We start from the raw sequence: 18,847 nt of genomic DNA, 5'->3' as shown, positions 1-18,847 counted from the left end.
GTTTCTAGAACACTTAACAATGTCCTTCATCTTCATCACATCAACTCTAGCAGCTAGGAGATCTGTGATACGCTGCATTTTTGCCTGCTGTTCGGTCATAATGATGAAATGACTAAGTGATTAGTATAGTTTGTTTAAGAAAAAAGGACGGCAGAAACAGAATATCAAAAAATAATCACTTAACCTTTTCATAGTAATGATACAATAAACATTAATTAACATTTTATGTATTGCTGCCCTACTCTGTATATCTTCCTATGCCCCAAATTTGAACGTAATTCCGATAATTAACCTAAGTATTTCATTAAATTATTTAGATCTTAAATATTTGCATATTAAACAAAAAAGTATTTCAAAATTTCTCTATGTTATGATTTTTGTTTAAGATTACTATTTAGTTGAACAACCACAAATCTAAAAGTAAATTATTATTCATGGAGAGAAATGATGAATCTCAAATAGTTAATTTTGATTTTCAAAACTTTTTTTTCTAGGAAAGAATATTATTTTTTAAAAATTAAATTTAGCTTCACAAAATGCTGTACATTACATCACCATGGTCCCTTGGACGATCCGTATTTTTTAAAATAATTATTTATCTATGGTACACTAGATATGATAGACAGTTGATCAAAGTTTGTTATAATATTTTTAACTTGACTACATCAAAACTCAGGAAAGAGCATTTGTAAATGTAATTTTTCTATTTAGAAGTATATATATGAATCATGGGTATAGATATCATATACAGTCAAACCTGATTAAACGACCTAGTATTTTAAACATTTCACTGCACTAAACGGTGATAGCCAGTTTATAAGGAAATAGGAACCCTTACTCAGAAGGTCACCACCACTAAGCGGTTGCATTTTCAATTTCCTTGCCTCTCTGATTAATATATGTTTGATTGTATATCTATCTATCTATCTATATATCATATTTCATTTCATAATTATATTTAAATAAACTATTTAAATAGAGATTGATTTTCTTATGTTATAAATTTTGTTTGAGATTTGAATTAATAATTATCATCGATGGGAACGACCCCAAAATATCCATATTTAATATAACTACTTATTATCACTTCACTTGCGTAACAAACAACAGGAACGAAAAGCACTTCTGTCGCATCAGAATCCCCAGTTCGGAAATTACTATAAAATAAAATAAAGTTACTTTTAAAAAATTGTGCTTTTTATGCGTAATCCTGAATTAGTTAATATGTAGAGTTGCATAAATATACCTTTACTAGCGTGTAAATTCTTTAAGGTGGCAATCTGAGCTTTGATTGTTACTTTGTATATATTAGCGCTAATCTTTCATTCATGAGAAGAGAAAATCTCATTCTAAAGTGATCACTAGTTGTACATAAATGACGGAAAGTAACATTAATGTTTTGTTTTTCATATAAATTTAAGTCCTTGATGGACTCAGAGTAGAATTCACGTGGACATCGGAGTAATTCCTACCTATGTCCTTGCTTGACAAGGAGTAAGATTTGTGTTCATTTATTTCCTCTCATAGCTGCAGGTAGGTAATCTAATAAGACGTCATGTCAGTCAAACTGCTCTCGTCCCAGACATTATTTAAACTGTCAAGGTTACCATGTCATTTTTCGTGGGTTTTCAAGTAATTTGCCCGGTATATATTTTGCAACTTTGTTAATATCCGTATTTGCTTATATTTTTAAGATCAAATTAGTTTTTCAGCTTTGATAATTGTTTGAAATTAATATTATAATAATGTATGAAAATTTGTTTTAAAATTCGCAAGATTTATACACAACCCTTCTTTTGTTAAATTTGAGCGCCCTCCGGAAAAGACAATAGGTGCCTATGAAACTAGATTTTCTAAAATATATTATTTAACATCTTAAATATTTAGGAATCAATCTACTTATATAGGTTAATATAATTATATATTTACAAAATAGGACTTTAGCCTTTTTAATGTGTTAGACCTCTGAGAAATATTATGAAAATTGTTATAAATATCTCAAGTGCTGATGTTTAAGATTACTGTATGCCATTCATAACTTTTAGAATATTAATACCATACGAATTACAAAATATTATATATTGCTTAATACTAACTATCTTTCCGACAATTATGCCTGAAGGAAATAATATATCAATTAAACACTATATAACCAAAATTTTAGATGTATACACTTTTAATATAAGTTTACCTTATTTAGATTAATTACATTTGCAGATTGTTGTTGAAATCCCATATTTGAAGATTGTAAACATAACATTTTTCGATTTTCTAGTCCATAATCCGTAACATTAGTTGGAATTGAGCTTAATAAACTATGATGGGATGTGTCAACTGTCATAAGTGGATTATTAGATCCATTATTAGAGTGTGAATCACTAAGCAATTCATTTTCATTTAAAATTGTTGGTGAAATATGAATATTTCCTGATGATGTCAATGAAGTACCAATACGAACACTTAAGGAAGAGGTAGCCATCACTTGTTTCTAAAGTTGACAAATGTAAAATACCAAATAATTTTTGTCTGAAATATTAATGAAAATTTGGATTATTGAGAAGTAGCAATACAGTATTTCAAAAGTCTTATACTTTATCAATAAGTCAAACACAGTCCCTCTTGACATAAATTATTTTGGCCCTTGACATAATAAGGAAAAATAAAAATACGATAGATACTATTGCTGAAAATCGGCATGAAAGAAGTAGCCGTCTAAGCGATTATAAGTAGGTGCATTAGGGCCGACTAAATCAAAATATTTTTTGTAATAATTTTAAATGAGAGCTTTGAGTATGATGAACAAAAATATTATGTAATTTTCTTACAAATATGTTTCACGAATTATTTTTAAACATGATAAATTATAAATGTAAAATTTGTGAGTAAAATAAACTAAATTATAAAAATTATCTTCAGAACTCTTATATAAAATATCTGTATATATATAAAAGAGAGATTTTGTGTGTGTCCTTTATGCATGCCCACACCGTTGGAACTAGGAAGCTGAAATTTTGCATGGGTTCCTCTTTTGAACCTGGTCAGGCTAAAATGGGGGTGTCAATTTTTTTTTGTGGGGGAGGGGGTCATAAAAGGGGCCCTATGCTTTAACCAAAATCAGGCTTGGACATTGAACGGAAAAATGAACGGTACAAAAAATATTAAAGGCGTTCATTTGCTTATTGTCTATAAGGGGTCGCTTTTTAACTATTTTATCTGAAGATTATTACAATTTTTTTTCTTGATTATGGGTATAATTATAATTATTATCTTTAATGCTAGCTACACTATAGTTTTATATTTACATTCAAAAATACTAGAACTAATTTTGTCTATACAAGTTTTAATTACTCTGTATATTGATTACTTTCTATGAAATGTTTTAACACACAATTTGTAGTTTATTGCCCAGTCGTACTAGCAGGATCATTGTTATTGTCCAAATTGGACGGTGAGGCTTTTATTTGGCTGAAGATATCATTTGTAGACATCACAAGATGAATAAACAAAATAAACGAAATTTTCGAGATAATACCTTATTTTTATATTTTGTAGACATAAAGTAATTTCAATATTAACATTTTTAGCTATATTCATTATTCATAAGAAAAAGTTCAGAAATGGCGCGCTTCACATTTTGAAAGTAGTGTAACAACATTTTTTACTTGTTTTTTTAGATATACTTTTATTTTATTTTATATGATACTAAATAGATTAGAAAAAAAAAACAACAAGGGGATATATGTAGGTATGTCACAAAATACCGATTAACGAAGAGGGAAAATAAGTTATAATGGACTTATAAAAAAATAATTTATCAAGTATCTTGTAAAGTTTAAAAAAAAAAAAAAATTGTTCATGCGACGTACATCAAATTCAAACCAACATTAGCACCTTCAATCTTTTTTTCTGCGCAATATAAAATTAATTGTACTTAATTTTTAACCCTGTTGTTTTTCAGTAACTATCCTTAATTGTATGGAGAGCGTGCAAAGATATATTCTAATTTCATATTATACAATTCAATTCCTGGTATTTAAAATCTAATAAAATATGATATTTCAATAAAATAACACAACTTTCTTAAACACCAAAAGAATTGAATGTAATTTTCATGAATTATAGAAACCGTATCGTGAAAAAAAGATGAAATTTTTAAATACCTGCAATTAACCTGTATAATATGAAATTCAACTAAATGAATATCTTCCCACGCTCTTCAGTTAATTAAGGATAGTTATTGAAAAAAAAAAAAAAAAAAGTAGAGGCTAAAAATTAAGACAGCAGTACGTTCATATAACGCATAAATAAAGATTGAGGTTGCTAATGTTTGTTTGAAATTGATGTACGTCGCATGAACAAATTTTAACAGATACTTAATAATGTATTAACGTCCATTCTACCTTTTATTTCTATTATTTATACACCTTATCCGTGATTTTGAAGACTATCTTGAGATGACTTATTTTCCAGGAAGGTGGTGCTATTAAATGAAAAACCTGATTGAAAATGTTTTTAGAGTAGGTGAAAGATTAAGAATGTATCTACATTAAATATAAATAACATGAATTTGATTTCCTACATTTAAGTAATGAAAATCCAGTATTTCTATGGGGATCCCCAAACACTTCTAGACTTCCGCGCACGCATCCTGCACGATTTTCCCTCTCCTTAAATCTGCATTTTGTGAAATACCTAAATAATAAATCGCAATAGAGGTACCAGGGCCATCTATATGGTTAAATATAAATATATATACATCTTTGTTTTTGGTACTAAACTTTCCCATGGGGTTTGATTAGTAGTGTACACGAAGTTTCCAACGCAGAATACATACAAAGAATTTTTCCAAGTAAAATGGACCTGAAATGCTTTCTTATACCAGGAGAACAAAAGAAGTTTCCAATGAAGCATCACATCTATCATACCCAAACCGCCTACCCATTTCTCCATTTGTAATCTCATTTTTTTAAAACATTTTATAGAATGCCGTTATCCAAATACTCTCAACCAAACAAAGATATACGAAATATCGAATATCCTCGGATCTCTACTTCACACCAAGAATATTTCAAGATGAATAAAAATTAATTACTGATGTGTGATTGCTTTTATTATTATTCATGTATTCATAGTACCTTTGATGTATTACAAACGAGTAAATGAATATAGATTCATTCTTATATATGCTATCAAAGTAACCAGTCATTTTTTATTTCATAATCTTTAAGGATTATTTAGTGCAACGTATTTGTAATTATAATTATTAACCGTGGTGCAGTCGGCAATTAACCAATCAAGTAATTAAGTCAAAGTTAATCAAGTACATAATATCTTGAAAACGACGAATAAGGAAGATTGATAAAATTGAGATAATACATATTAAACGTGGATGGTGAGAGGTTGCATATATTTGGAAAAGTTCCGTGAGCAAGTAGGTATATTAATATAAGTACATTGTTTGTCGTGTATATATTTATGCGACGTGATTCAAAATGATTGTTGTTGTTAGTGCATTTGACTTTTTCATTAATTAAAGATGGCTACCAAAACAAAGAACAGCTATTCAGGAATTAAAGGTGTTCTCACTATTTCAATTATTACAATTCATAGAACTAATATAATTCAATCAAATTTTGAGGAACAATTTCAAAGGTATCACGAAGTTTTTGGCGAGGGAAGAGTGTTTCTTATAAAAGCTACGGAAGTTATTCGTTCCAATTCTTTTCGGTCTACTTGTCTATCTACTCCAGCCGTTGATGGGTACATGATTTGTATACCAAACGATTATCTCAAGCCCAAACCCTTGCACATATGTAACACAGTAGAGCAAATGAAGAATTGGTTCAGTAGATTCAAGTCATACTATTCTACTAGTAATATGAAAATTATTCCAATTCAAGATCAACTACTTCCGTAGTTGTTTCTCTATTGAATAGGAAAAAGCTATTGCCTCGAAAACTATATCAGATACACCTATATTTGGCGAAGATAACAACAGTTGCAAGTAATAAATTTTAGAAGAATTTCTTGAAATATATGCATTGTTTTCAAGAAGATCAAAATACTTCAGGGCCACTCAAAAAGAAGATGAAGATATTTCTGATTTCGATAGAAGATGAGACATTTTAGAAGACGAAGGAGACGTAAAGAATATGTCTATTGAACATTTGTATATTTTTCGATGCATTTTTGTAACGATTAACTACGAATTGAGACAAGAATATCTCAAGGCAGGTGGAAATTTAATAAGAGAGACATTGAATAAAATTACAAAATCTTACGAAACAAGGGGAGTTAATAAAAGGGAAGTGAAATCACAAGGTGTTCAAGACTCTATTAATGCTGTTCGAAGAGGAAGAAAATTTGAAAATAAGTCATTGACCCCAAAAGGTAACATTAATAGATTTGGTTATTTAAAAGGAAATCGACGATATATCAATAGCCGAAAGAATACAAGTAGCATTTCTATGTCAAAAGGTTGTACTCGTCGTGGAGTGTTGGACCACATGATTGAGGATTACTATTATAGTTTTAATGCTATTTTTTCGAGTTGCAACAAAAAGGGGCATATTATGAAAGTGTGTCGTATACCTAAAAGCGACAAGAAGATTAGTTCAACCTTTATTGGGAATGAGTTGAATGCATACGACAAACATACTCCAAAAGCCAATTTTATCGAGAATAATATGTAGTCACAACAAATAATTTCAATTTAAAGCTTTAGCTGATACTGGATCACCAATCACCATTATTTCTAAGAATGTTGTCTATAAAAATAGTACTAAATGGAATTAATCTTATTATCCCAATATCTGCAATACAAGTGGAAATTTAATGAAATTTGTCAGGCATTGTCAATTAACTATAAAATTTAATGGTAACATAATTAAAGCTACAACCCTTACAAGTATAGAGAGAAGAGCTGAATTGCTCCTCAGATAGAAAACTTGTCAAAGACTCTGCATAATTTCGAAAGACTAATGTGAAATAGTTCCCTCTTCATAAAAAGGATCAATCAGAAGAATTATTAACTAAAATACAAAACTGAGGTATTATTAAGCCAGAACCAGGTGTTACGGAATGGTGTTCACCTTCAATGATGGTTCCAAAACCGAATGGTAGAGAAATGAGACTTGTAACTGGTTTTAGACGTTTAAACCGATATGTCAGGCGTCTAATTCACCCTTTTCCATCTCTTAAAGAGCAGTTCCTAATAAAAATAAAGTGTTCTGTACATTAGATTGTAAAATTGGTTATTTTCAGATACCTTTGGACGAATAAAGTAGAGCAACATTTAACAAACCCCCGAGGAAAATTCCAATATTGTCTAGCTCCGATGGGTCTTTATAGTTCTAACAATGAACTTTCTGCAAGGGCATACTCTGTTTTAATTGGAATGAAGATTGTAAAGAAGATTGTGGATGATATTTTGATATCTGGAGAAAATGAAGATGATGTTTTACAAAAGGTGGAAGAAGTACTCAGACGCTGTGAGATGAACAATATTACCTCATAAAAAGATAAAATTCAATATGGAAGAAAAGCTAAATTTGCAGGTATGCTCATATGTGGTAAAGGTATTGAGACAGACCCTGAAAAAATTGATGGAATTGTGAAGTTTCTAGACCCAAAAAAATCTTACTGAATAAAGATAATTTATAGGAATAGCCAATCAATTAAGGTCAATTTCATCCATACTTTACAAAAGTTACAGCACCATTGAGAGAACTATTAAAGAAGAATGTTGAATATCAATGGCAAAAAGAACAACAAAAAGCTTTCGACGAATCAAATGGAAATTATGAGCTCAGCATCCGTTTAAGCTCATTTCGATGTTAAAAAAATTACGAAGTTGGTTACTTACACGAGTAAACTTAATGGTATGGGTTTTGCTCTCATCCAACAGGATAAAAGTGGGGAATGTGATAGAAAATATTTAATTAAATGTGGTTCTCGAACATTAACTCCAGCCGAAACGCGATATTCAGCAATGGAACTTGAATGTTTAGCAATTGCCTGGAGCATAGAAAAATGTTTGCATTATTCAAAAAGTGCCACTTTCTGTGTCAAAACAGATCATAAACCATTGGAAGGTATATTTAACCGAGTTGATACATTAAATCCATGAATAATAAGATTTTTAAAGAACACTACACCTTATAACTTCAAAGTTATGTGGATTTCAGGGGAAAAGAATATTTTAGTAGATGCGTTATCACGATCTCCCGTTTCCGAGTCAGATCGATCTGACAATAAAATTTACAACGTTTATTTGATCAAGTCTGATCCTAAACTAAAAGAACTTGAGAAATTTGCAAGTGAAGATATAAATTATTAAGAAATTAAAATAGCTTTTTTGGAAGGCAACAGATTAATGTTTGTATCGAAGACTCATCCAATACGTTCTTACAAGTCAATTAGGAAGAATATTTCACTGGAAAGCAAACTACTAATCACGAATGGAAAAATAACTATCCCAAGTAGTGCCATTTTGTTACATTTTGAAGAAATTACATATATGTTGGAGCCTGAAAGTTAGCCCGAGATAGATACTTTTAGCCCGGTATGATGAATTCTATTAAAACAAGTAACAAAACCGACAGAACCTAATAAAAAGATAGCAAATCTACCTATGGAATAAGTATCCCTAGACTTATTCCACAAAAGATCAGAAGTATTTTTTATTGATGGTCGATAGATTTACTGGATTTCCTTGGGTTGAACCATTGAAAAGGACTACGACAGCAGAGGCAACTAATATTCTACTAGATTGGTTTTATGACTTTGGGTTCCCAAAACATGTAAGAAGTGATTGTGGCCCTCTATTTAAGAGTAAAGAATTCTCTAATTTTAATGGCATCATCTACGAAATTTAATCACTTTACTACGCTCAGTCAAATGGACATGCCGAATTTCAGAATACACCAAAGGGAGACTGAAATTATCCAGCTGAGATTGTATAAAAAAAAGAAAACTAAGAGGAGAATTACCGATGTACGAGAATGATCAATATAAACAGCAAATTACTTTCCAAAAGGGGGAGAGAGTATGTTTGCAAGATTAGAAATCAAAGAGATAGAATTGAAAGGCCGTCATTATATCGAAGCATAGGTATGAAAATTCTTATGAGTTCAAAATGGAAGACTGTCCAGAAAGCGAAGAAATGCAATTCGTATAAAGCGAGATTATACACAAATGGAACCAATTTCAGATATATCTAAATCTCCGACCAAGCTGAGACGAAGTCCTCGTTTCAATGTATTGAAATAATTATAGGAGGTTAATTCTCTTTAAAAGGAGAGGATGTGTAATTGTTCTTATTATTATTTATGTATTCATAGTATGTATTACAAATGAGTAAATAAATATAGAATCATATATATACAATCAAAGTAAGAAGTCGTATTTCATTTTATAATCTTTAAGGATTATTATGTGTAACGTATTTGTAATTATAATTACCAATGACTTATTTCCTATAATTAGACAAATAATCGACAAAATTTAGCCCGAGATAAACATATAAGTGATGTCGTACAAATTAAGGATCAACATCAGCATTTACACTCCCTAAGATTTTGGATTTATTTTTTGGTATATTCACATTTAGATAACCCCGTAGAATCTCTAACATTCATTAAATACTGTTTGAAAGAAAATGAAACATTTCTGATTTGGGCCATACTAATATATTTAAAAAAAATTGACAACTGAACTAAAACCATAAAGTACGGCAATCGCTTATTGTTAAGACATATTTCATTAGTATAGTATTAAAAATATTTAAGTGCAATCAACGGTGCATGTTGAAGATAGAGGATTAATATCTAGGTTATACCATAACGCGTGTACGACTGATGTTTGACTTCCACCACGCTTTTAATATTGACTTAATAGTAAATGAGTGATTGCGTGTTTTGTCAGAATCTGTTTTTCTTTCCCAGCAGTCCGTACAATATATCAGATTGGAAATTCTAGCAAGTCCCATTACATGATCTAAACTTGTATTTCTATTAACCTTGGTAGATACTAAATGTTCGGTTTCTGAAAGATTAAACCTTTCATTAGAGCATGATGGGATCTTCTACTTTTCCCTCCACATATAATCTTGCGAATCACAAAATTACTTAAAAAATAAATAGAAACATTTTGCTAAAAAAATCGTCAATGTCAGTTTGTTTCTTTTAAATATATTGTTTTTAAGATCAAAAATAAGTTTTTTGTTACCTGGATATTAAATAATTTTAGGAGGATAGTCGTCGGAGACAGACCTATAAACCACTTTCTATTTTTTTGAGTTTGTGAAGAGATTTTGTAGAATACATCCCCATAATTTAAAATAGGCTGGTTGAGGTGGATAACGAACTGAGCCAAACGTCATTTTATTAAATATCTCAGGTTTTGTCCGAAGGACTTTTTCGGCAACGGCTCTCCTAACTCTACTGATGCTCTAAGTGGACTAAGCAAGAATACCCATAGTATAAAGCTCCAATATCAGGTAGTACCGATGTGAGTCACGTCGTTGCTTAATAATGACCTCTCACCAAGAAGATGTGGGAGGTCAGAGAAGACGTCCTATCCTCTTGATGTGAGGTGAGTTAATTCAATTTCTTAAGTTCTTATTTAATATGTAACCTAATATTATAATTTATGGGCTCGTGTTGACCTAATAAAGGAAGGAACAACGAGAAAACTGAATCCCATGTGCGCACTATTTTTGCCCAGAAGGAGTTAAAAGTTTCTATTGTTTTTGTTAGTTATTCTGGACTCATATGAATTCTTTTGTTGAGTTTCAGAGGAAAGAAGTTATTTTTTATCCTTAAAGCCCAAAGGTTCTTCCATTCCAACAGCCTTGAAAACCACAAGCAGTTAAAGGATATCCATAGGGGTTCAGTGTCAAAACATCCTATACTCCAATAGTGAATGGAGGCCTCATTTCAGCATTTGGATATGGACGGTCTAATTTTACTCTAGAAGAAGTAATCACGAATACCATTTATTTTTTCGACAGACGTCATCGTAATACGGAATGAATCTCAGCAGATGTATAACCTGTAGAATAATACCTGGGTCTAAGGGAATCAACCGGAAGGATGAACAAAAATTCTTCAGATTTTCTAATAACGATATGAAAAGTGTCTCGTTTCTTTCTATAGCGGCCTACTTCCCTGATACGTCAATCCTTAACCCCTAAAGAGAGGAGAATTGCGAAACCTAAAGATGTGAAAATCTAGTACTGTATACTTGCTCATTGGACGTAGTACCTCCGTTTTGTCCAAATTCATCTTTAAACTCATCAAGTGTTTGGAAAGTAATAATTAGAGACTAGGCTCTTTAGAGTATCGTCCAGGATCAGTGTGAGGTCATCGGCGAACTAAAATGGCATATTAGTCTTTTTAAATATCTGAGCCTAATATCTGGTCATTAAACATTAATTCCTTGTGTAGGCTATTGGCTACAAGTAAGAATAAGGAAGGGTACAAAGCCATTTTCTTGTCTACATACCCTTACAATATATTTTGCAGGGAGGTCGACTATGGACAGTGGCAATCATATAGACAAACTTGGGAGGAAATTAATCTCGGATTATTTACCAAAGTATATATCTTTTAGAGACCGAGTCAAACGCTTTCATCAAATCTATCAAAGCTACAGCAATGCCTTTTTTTCTCATTTTTTTTATTCGTTGATGGAATCCTGGATAATGCGAGAAATATCTTCTTTATGTTAGATGAAAAGTTAAATAAACTAATTGTTCTGTAGTTACTTGTGTCTATTTTCCTACAAGGACCAGAATTTAGTTAGAAGGAAAAGTCTTACATAATTCGATAAGGATTCCTGACAAACTAGACGACTTAAAAATGTTTTTTTTTTTTTTTTTTTTTTCAGGAGATGGATATTATAAAGTTTCACTGCACTTAATTGGTTTATCCATTGCCTAAAATTTTTTTTTTAACTGGTTCCTCGAAGTAGAGTATCTATTCTTCGACAGAACTTGCCACCAAATGTTGGAGTTACTGTGTAACCAACTATCGTAAAAATTGCACTTGGTGTTTCCATCCATATAAATTCGAAAAAAAATGGGTCGTCCATTTTGAGATCGTTGGATACGGAGGCGTCCGTCCTTTTAAAATTGAATTTACCTGAGATGTTGCTTTTAACCAGCTCAGCCTTTGCTCTTATCAAATCTCCATTGTGTTTTTATTCCAATATTTCCTTCAATTTGTAATTATTTTCCTCTTCTTATGCCCCGAGCGCCTCTATTTCTTCTATGATTGAATATATCTTCCTACCATTTTCATTTCATAATAAGATCATAAAAGTTTTGGCTGAGATGAGGAAACGATTGGATAAATACAAAGGGAGCACTTTTAATTTAATCATAATTTTTGCAATAATTGAAGCTAACATATAATCAAGTTGGCCTCTTCTTGGATTAATTGATGATGTCCGTAGGAAGAAAGTCATGCCTGGATTTTGAGAACGTAGTTTCAGTCTTGAAATTGATTGATACATTCTTTTCTAGATCTTGTGTATTTTTTATATTTCTAGAGCCATTGTAATTGAATACATCTCTTACTGGGTTCTGTGTGATACTAAGATCCTCAACATTATTCTCTCATGCTCTCCTGGCATCTAATTGCTTATTATTTTGCTAAAATAGGATCTCGGGTTCCTGTCTGGAGCACAGAGGGCCAAAAATCTAGTTCTAGCTCCCATAAAATCTATGTCGATAATTACTCCTTGGGTCTGGGTAAACTAAATTTGGATTTCATAAGTCCTTGGCGAACAACCAGACTCATCTGGAAAGATGAGACGTTTTATTTTAAGTTTTAGACTAAAATAAAAAGCGAGTAGGTCAAGTATAGGAATATCTTATTAGCAAGGGACGGGTTGGCTAAGGACTTAACGTATTAAGATATTATTGTTATAAATTATTTTAAATCTAAATACGAATAACACTTAAATTTGAATATTTCAAGGACTAACGAATCTATTGGAGATTTTTTATTTTTTTTATTATCTTAGCTTTTCCTTTCATCGATTTCGAGCTTCATTTATTTGAAGAGGACGTCTGTATATCCAGTGCATTTGGAGCACTAGCCCCCAGAGGACTATTCGCATGTATTGAAATACCTGGGAGAAAACCTTTCTCTATACGAATCTGCAGTTCAATTACTCGTGTCTACCCTGTTACAATTTAAAAAAAATTTCAAACCATCCTGAGCCACAAGCCTTCTTGCATTGCAATTACTCATGGCATGTCCATAGCTAAAATATTGGTGGTATTTTTATTTTAATCAAGACACCTTTAACATTACAAGTTGAATTATTTAGGGCATAGGATAGGATCTACCTTAACTAAATAGGTTGATCCTTCTATTTTCTCATAAATTTTAAAAGAGCAACTTTCTTCGAATGTGTATTTCGATGGGTTACTATAGAGTTACTTCCAAAATTGAAAAAGTCAGTCATCAATCTTAACTAAATTATTTATTTTCTCAATTTCTTTAAATACAGTAATTCTAAATTTATTTTTATGTGCATTTATAAGAGTTTTGCCGAGATTAGATGCGACATTTTTTCCTTTGTTGATGTAACCTCAAATATAGTGAAAAATATAACCTAAAACGAGTTTGACATTTTTCTATTGGAAACCTGAACAGTATATTTTACTTCCTCAACCTTTTATCATTATGCTTTAATTCTTCAGAAGGGAACATCTAAGTATAAAGTGGATGGGTTTATGATTAACAAAGAGGTACATTTATAATTTGTTATCGTACTAAGTGCATGTACAACTCAGACTAAAACTGAGGAGCAATTACAAAGTAATTTCCGCCTATGCCCTTGTTAGATATGGAGTGGAACATGTATCAAATTTAATTTTTGAGAATTTTTGACTAAACTTTTGTAGTATTTTTACACTTTTTATATGTTTAAGAAAGCTTTATTTTCATCAAATTGTATATTACGTAGTTTTTCTGTATAAAAATGATGTGATCAACTGCCAGAAATATGAAGAAGCAGTATGATGATGCAAAGGCCATTCTAGATACTAGAAGCTTTTAATATTTTCTGCTAATCTCTGCTGGCAATAGACTTTCAGAAAAAATCTAAGTACTGTATTAAGGTTGATTGTACTTTTGCGCCTCCAGTAGTCTCAGACTACTCTCTGTTTAGACATACGACAATCGAGTCATAGGATGGGGTATGGTTATTAGTGAAGACGACAAAACCAAGGAAATAAATAACATATTTTTCCATCCTTATTTTCTTCCTCATTTTTGTCATTTGCCTCTTAGATATTATGTTTGTTGGGTTCCCAATACCCATCTTATATATGTAATCAAGAGCGATGATATCTTTCATAATTGTTAAAATGGGGAGAAGAGGGGTTTAGTTGGGGATTATTTTTTATTCTTGATCAATTCTTTCCAGATTATTTCAGATTTATTTTTTGAATCAAAATTGATGTAACGAAACATTTAAATATTCCATTTTTGACTTCATTTTTGTAATCCTCACACTTAAAAATTATGGGGGTACCAAATTTCAATCTTTTTTGTATAAAAAATTTACAAGAAACTGTTGAGTTTCATAATAAGACATAATAACCATAATGAAAACTTTAGTTAACAAAGGGAAAGAGTCGAGTATATATATCTCATGAACGACTAAATATTATGTGATGCAATTTGTGCATACTTGATTGACTTATGAATTTGAGCTTGTACGCAAAAAATCATTCGAATTTGAGCGGGTCATGTTACATGCTAAGATCGATTTGACACGAGCCATGTATGTCCTTGGCAGGATTGTAATAGTCATGTCAAAATAATAGGCAATTAATGAATTTTAAACGTTTTTTTATCATTTCATGAATACATAAGCATGAGTCATTGCTCTCACCAAGTTGTAGGATAAACGGTGACACGTCTCCTCAGGATTAGCTACTAACACAAAATCATCAGCATATTGTTGTATATAAGGTAAATAATATGATTGGAAGATTTGTCTTTTGTGTCAATATTCGATAATTTTATCAAAACTATTTGTGCTAAAGAATCTCAAAAGAACAAACACAATGATTAGGCATTTTTAATTATCACCCAAAATTGCAAGAGGCTGAGTGTTGTTTATTTACAATAGTTTGTAAATAATACGACAGGGAGTGCAGCAAATAATAAAACTCCTTGAATGATAATACTATTTAATAAAAATAAAAATAGGAGTATATTTTTATACTAACATAGAAAGCATGAAAATTTTCCTCAGCATTGTAATTTTTTTTAAATAACAAGATAGAGACTGTCACACCACCTTGCAGATAATATGCCATATAATAAGACGCTAATGATTTAAAATGTCCAAAAATGATGTTGAAGTTTTGGTCCTACATCAAATAATCTTTCAAAAATTTACTTTCAGCAGATCCCGCTAATATACAAAATTATACCCTTAGTTTGGTTGTACTCTAAGATTTTTTAAAGGGTTAAATATATTTATCCATTTTAAACAATACATTTATAAAAAAATGGAAACATTATTATCTTGTTCTGATTTTTTTTAGAAGCATAAAAAGAATAAAGGAGAACTGCATGTTTAATTAATATTAGGTCAACGACACATGGATAAAAAACAAAAAAGAAAAACCGGCAAATCCAGATATCTGATAAATAAATCATCGCATGAAGAGAGGATCTTGAGGTAGTTCTGACAAATAATTATTAATAAACATTCTAAAACATTATGTTTAGTATTTCCCATCGATAGAGAGGGAATAGAGGAAGGAGTATTATAGCCTTAGAGACGTAATCAAAGAGCTACGAAGGTTATAGTGCTACATTGAGTATATTATACATTGTATTTTGGAGATGAACCACTTAATCTTCCGCCTATCTATGAATCGTGATGATGTTACAATTGAGCCGAGGTACTCAATCTCACATTAATGTTTCTCTGGACATCTTCTTCCCCCATACCAAGGATCGGGGTAATTTTTAAACATTGTTAGAATAAATGAAAACAGGTATCCAATTCTTCTTAGCAAAAATAATAACATATCTCCTTAGGATCTTCCAGGGACTTGATTGTAAAAATACAGGGCGCCCCCAGTATGTACCCCAGTCATTTTTGACGTGTCTAGTAAATGACGTTTGGGTCCGCATGTTCCATGCCATTCCTAATACCAAGCCTTTCAAACATTCGCCTTGTTATTGATGAAGAGTCCATTTCTTCACAACCAATATTAACAAACAAAGCTTGCACTATCATTTTGTTAGGAATGACTTCTGCTGCAATGAAGCCCAGGATTGGAACACTGAGATAATTACTTTTGAAATCTCATCCTGAGTACATCCCCTTGTTCTATGGGATAGAAGGAGTTATTCAACACTGGGCTTCTATCTGATATATATTGGACTGCAGAAGTAATCCCTCCTCTACTAAGGAACACACTCCTCCTGTTCAGTCAATGATTATAATTAAGCGGTTCGTATGAACCTGGTAAAGGGAGGACATTCTTAATTATGGAACTCCATACTCAACACATGTTGCTCCAATGATTACCCGATCTTCTCACCTGTTCATACATTTCAGATGGACCCATACATATCCGTTCACCCAATTGAATACCAATCCGTCGGTAGAATTTTGTTTTGATTTTAATTGCCCTAAAATCAATAGAGCTTCTGAGTCGTTTTAACCACGAGAGATTCAGCGCCTTCCACATACCTTTTATTTGTCAAGAACTAAGAGGCCAGCGAATTGTTGGAGCATTAATCCTCGACCTTGAAAAGTATGCTCTTGCATGCCCCCATACTAAATCTTCTCTTAGTTAATATATGCTCTCACATATCCTATTTGAAAAAGGCACAGATCCAAGGCCTTCAATTTTTCATATCTAGTGAGGGTGGTATTACGGAAATATCTGACACTTTTCTGTAAAGTAGACAAAAAACGTAATTAATTTTTTCTCACAGCATTGGTACTGCAGCTAGAAGTGAGAAACAGTTAACAAAACATAACTCGCTAAGACCATCATATGTCTTAAGATAGTCGACACAGTTGGATAAGAGACACCCGAAATATTTTCGAAATCCTGAATGACTTCAATGGCTTAGGAAATGGAATATGCCAGTTTTTCTATTGGTCCTATTAGAAATAAGGTAAGATAGTCCGCATATAATAAGTACTTAAATGACTTTTCATTTATTATCAAACCTTCAAGGTGGAAGTTGTAGATCTGGTTCGATACATTCATTGCGATCAAAAAGAGGTATTGTGATAGCAAACAATCCTTGCCAAGCTCCACGCTGAATGCAAAACATAGAATGGGCACCGGGAATGTCAATGCTCGATGATGACTTCCTAAGGAAGGCAAACCCATGTTAACAAACCCATCAGCAGTTCCTACCTAAATAGCTGTTCAACAATGATCTTGTGTGAGACAGTATCGAATGCCCTTTTTGAAGTCGACAAAAATTGTAGCCTACTTGCATGATGAATATAAGTCTTTACATCTTGTATTGAGTGCAGTATATCCTCTAGCAACCGTGAAGCCATAAATCCTTTTACATCCGTCTGTAATTTTTAATGCCATACTTTGACTTGTTCTTAAGGGCTAATGTTAAGGATCCAGTGCCCAGGAAGTCAGGAACAAAACCATTCTTGAATATTTCTTGAAACACTTCCTCGAGGATTGGAGAAAGTCAATTTGTAAACCTTTTGAAAAATTCAAAAGGGAACCTTGATTAACAACTATATAATGTGGAATAAAATCTGCATGCTTCTTTAGATATTTTCTAAGGATCCTCCGATATTTTGCCCGAGGAAAGTTTTATGAAGTCATTTTTTCTTTGGGTAACAATTTTTTTAAGATGTTAGAAGGAAGACTTCCCTTTCACATTCAATTTCACCATTTTATTCCTTATTCTTATTAGTGTTCCCATATTTTCATATTCTAGAATCTACTCCATTTTTGCATTCGTGGTATAGTTATCATCATTCGATACTTAAAAGACACTTTTTAGTTTTTCTTCTTTCGAAGCCAGCCAGTTTACGTTTCTGAATGAATATTTTCCTTACTTAATTTTCGATATTCCTTATGCAATCACATGAAGAGATTTTACCATCATTACAAGCTTTTAATGTTTTCGGATATCTCGTTACAAGTTCCTTCCACTTCTATGAGAGACACATTCAATTTAAAGAAGGACCTTCGAGGCTTTTGATGGATTATTGATTGATGCAAAAACTGGACAATGGTCAGAAATACACAGAGAGAACACCATAAACTCTGCCAATAGATTTACCAATCTACTTGAAGAAAGAAAATAATCATGTCGACTCCGTATTTTGTTAGAAGATCTTGTGATCCTGTAAAAGTCATTTTTGGTGCAAACTAATCAAACACAAGCCACAATTTTTTTCTTCAATAATAACCTTTTCTATATCTTTGGCATTGTTCTTGTTAAAGGAACCCCTATAGCCCAGAAGAGTCACGGGATCCGGGAAAGATTTTTTGTAATACTCAAATAAATATTGAAGACAACATAAGTCCTCGGAAGTATTTATTTTTAATTGGAAGTACTATCTCAATAAAGGGGTCGACAATATTATCTTCCATTGACTTTATATACAAATTCCGATAGTGTTATTTAGCTTCATGTAAGGGGCATTATTATTATTACGTCATATTTTATATAACTAATAGGGTTAGTGACCATCAATGCTTATGGTAATGTTCCGTATGTATAATATATACAGATTATATTCATTCAGACATTCTCCGGTGTATATATAATAAATAGATATTAAAAAAATATCATCACACATAACATGG

The 18,847-nt window shown here is 31.7% G+C and overlaps 1 protein-coding gene and 1 long non-coding RNA gene across 15 annotated transcripts in view; one reads left to right on the top strand and one right to left on the bottom strand.

The window, feature by feature from the left end:
- LOC121127193 (uncharacterized) overlaps positions 1-18,847 on the bottom strand; it is a 101,935-nt gene that overhangs the window by 42,206 nt on the left and 40,882 nt on the right. For 11 of the 14 annotated variants that reach the window (XR_011782719.1, XR_011782720.1, XR_011782725.1 and 8 more), the window contains one exon: positions 2,192-2,526. The exons of 2 other annotated variants lie outside the window; for them this stretch is intronic. Coding sequence is in view for 5 of the 12 variants with exons in the window: in XM_040722534.2 (XP_040578468.1) it covers positions 2,192-2,479 (288 nt within the window). In the remaining 7 variants the exon portion in view is untranslated. Of the gene's footprint in view, positions 1-2,191; positions 2,527-4,756; positions 16,871-18,847 lie in introns of those variants that run through there. One more of the 14 variants, XR_011782721.1, reaches the window with a different exon arrangement.
- LOC121127196 (uncharacterized) lies at positions 15,621-18,220 on the top strand. Its single transcript, XR_011782727.1, has 3 exons — positions 15,621-15,711; positions 15,762-17,171; positions 17,234-18,220. It is a non-coding gene; the product is annotated as an uncharacterized lncRNA (long non-coding RNA).

Source organism: Lepeophtheirus salmonis, chromosome 12, assembly GCF_016086655.4.
Source record: "Lepeophtheirus salmonis chromosome 12, UVic_Lsal_1.4, whole genome shotgun sequence".
NCBI classification, from domain to species: domain Eukaryota; kingdom Metazoa; phylum Arthropoda; class Copepoda; order Siphonostomatoida; family Caligidae; genus Lepeophtheirus; species Lepeophtheirus salmonis.
Note: the sequence above shows the minus strand (reverse complement) of the source record. Positions and strands in the feature narration are given on the sequence as shown.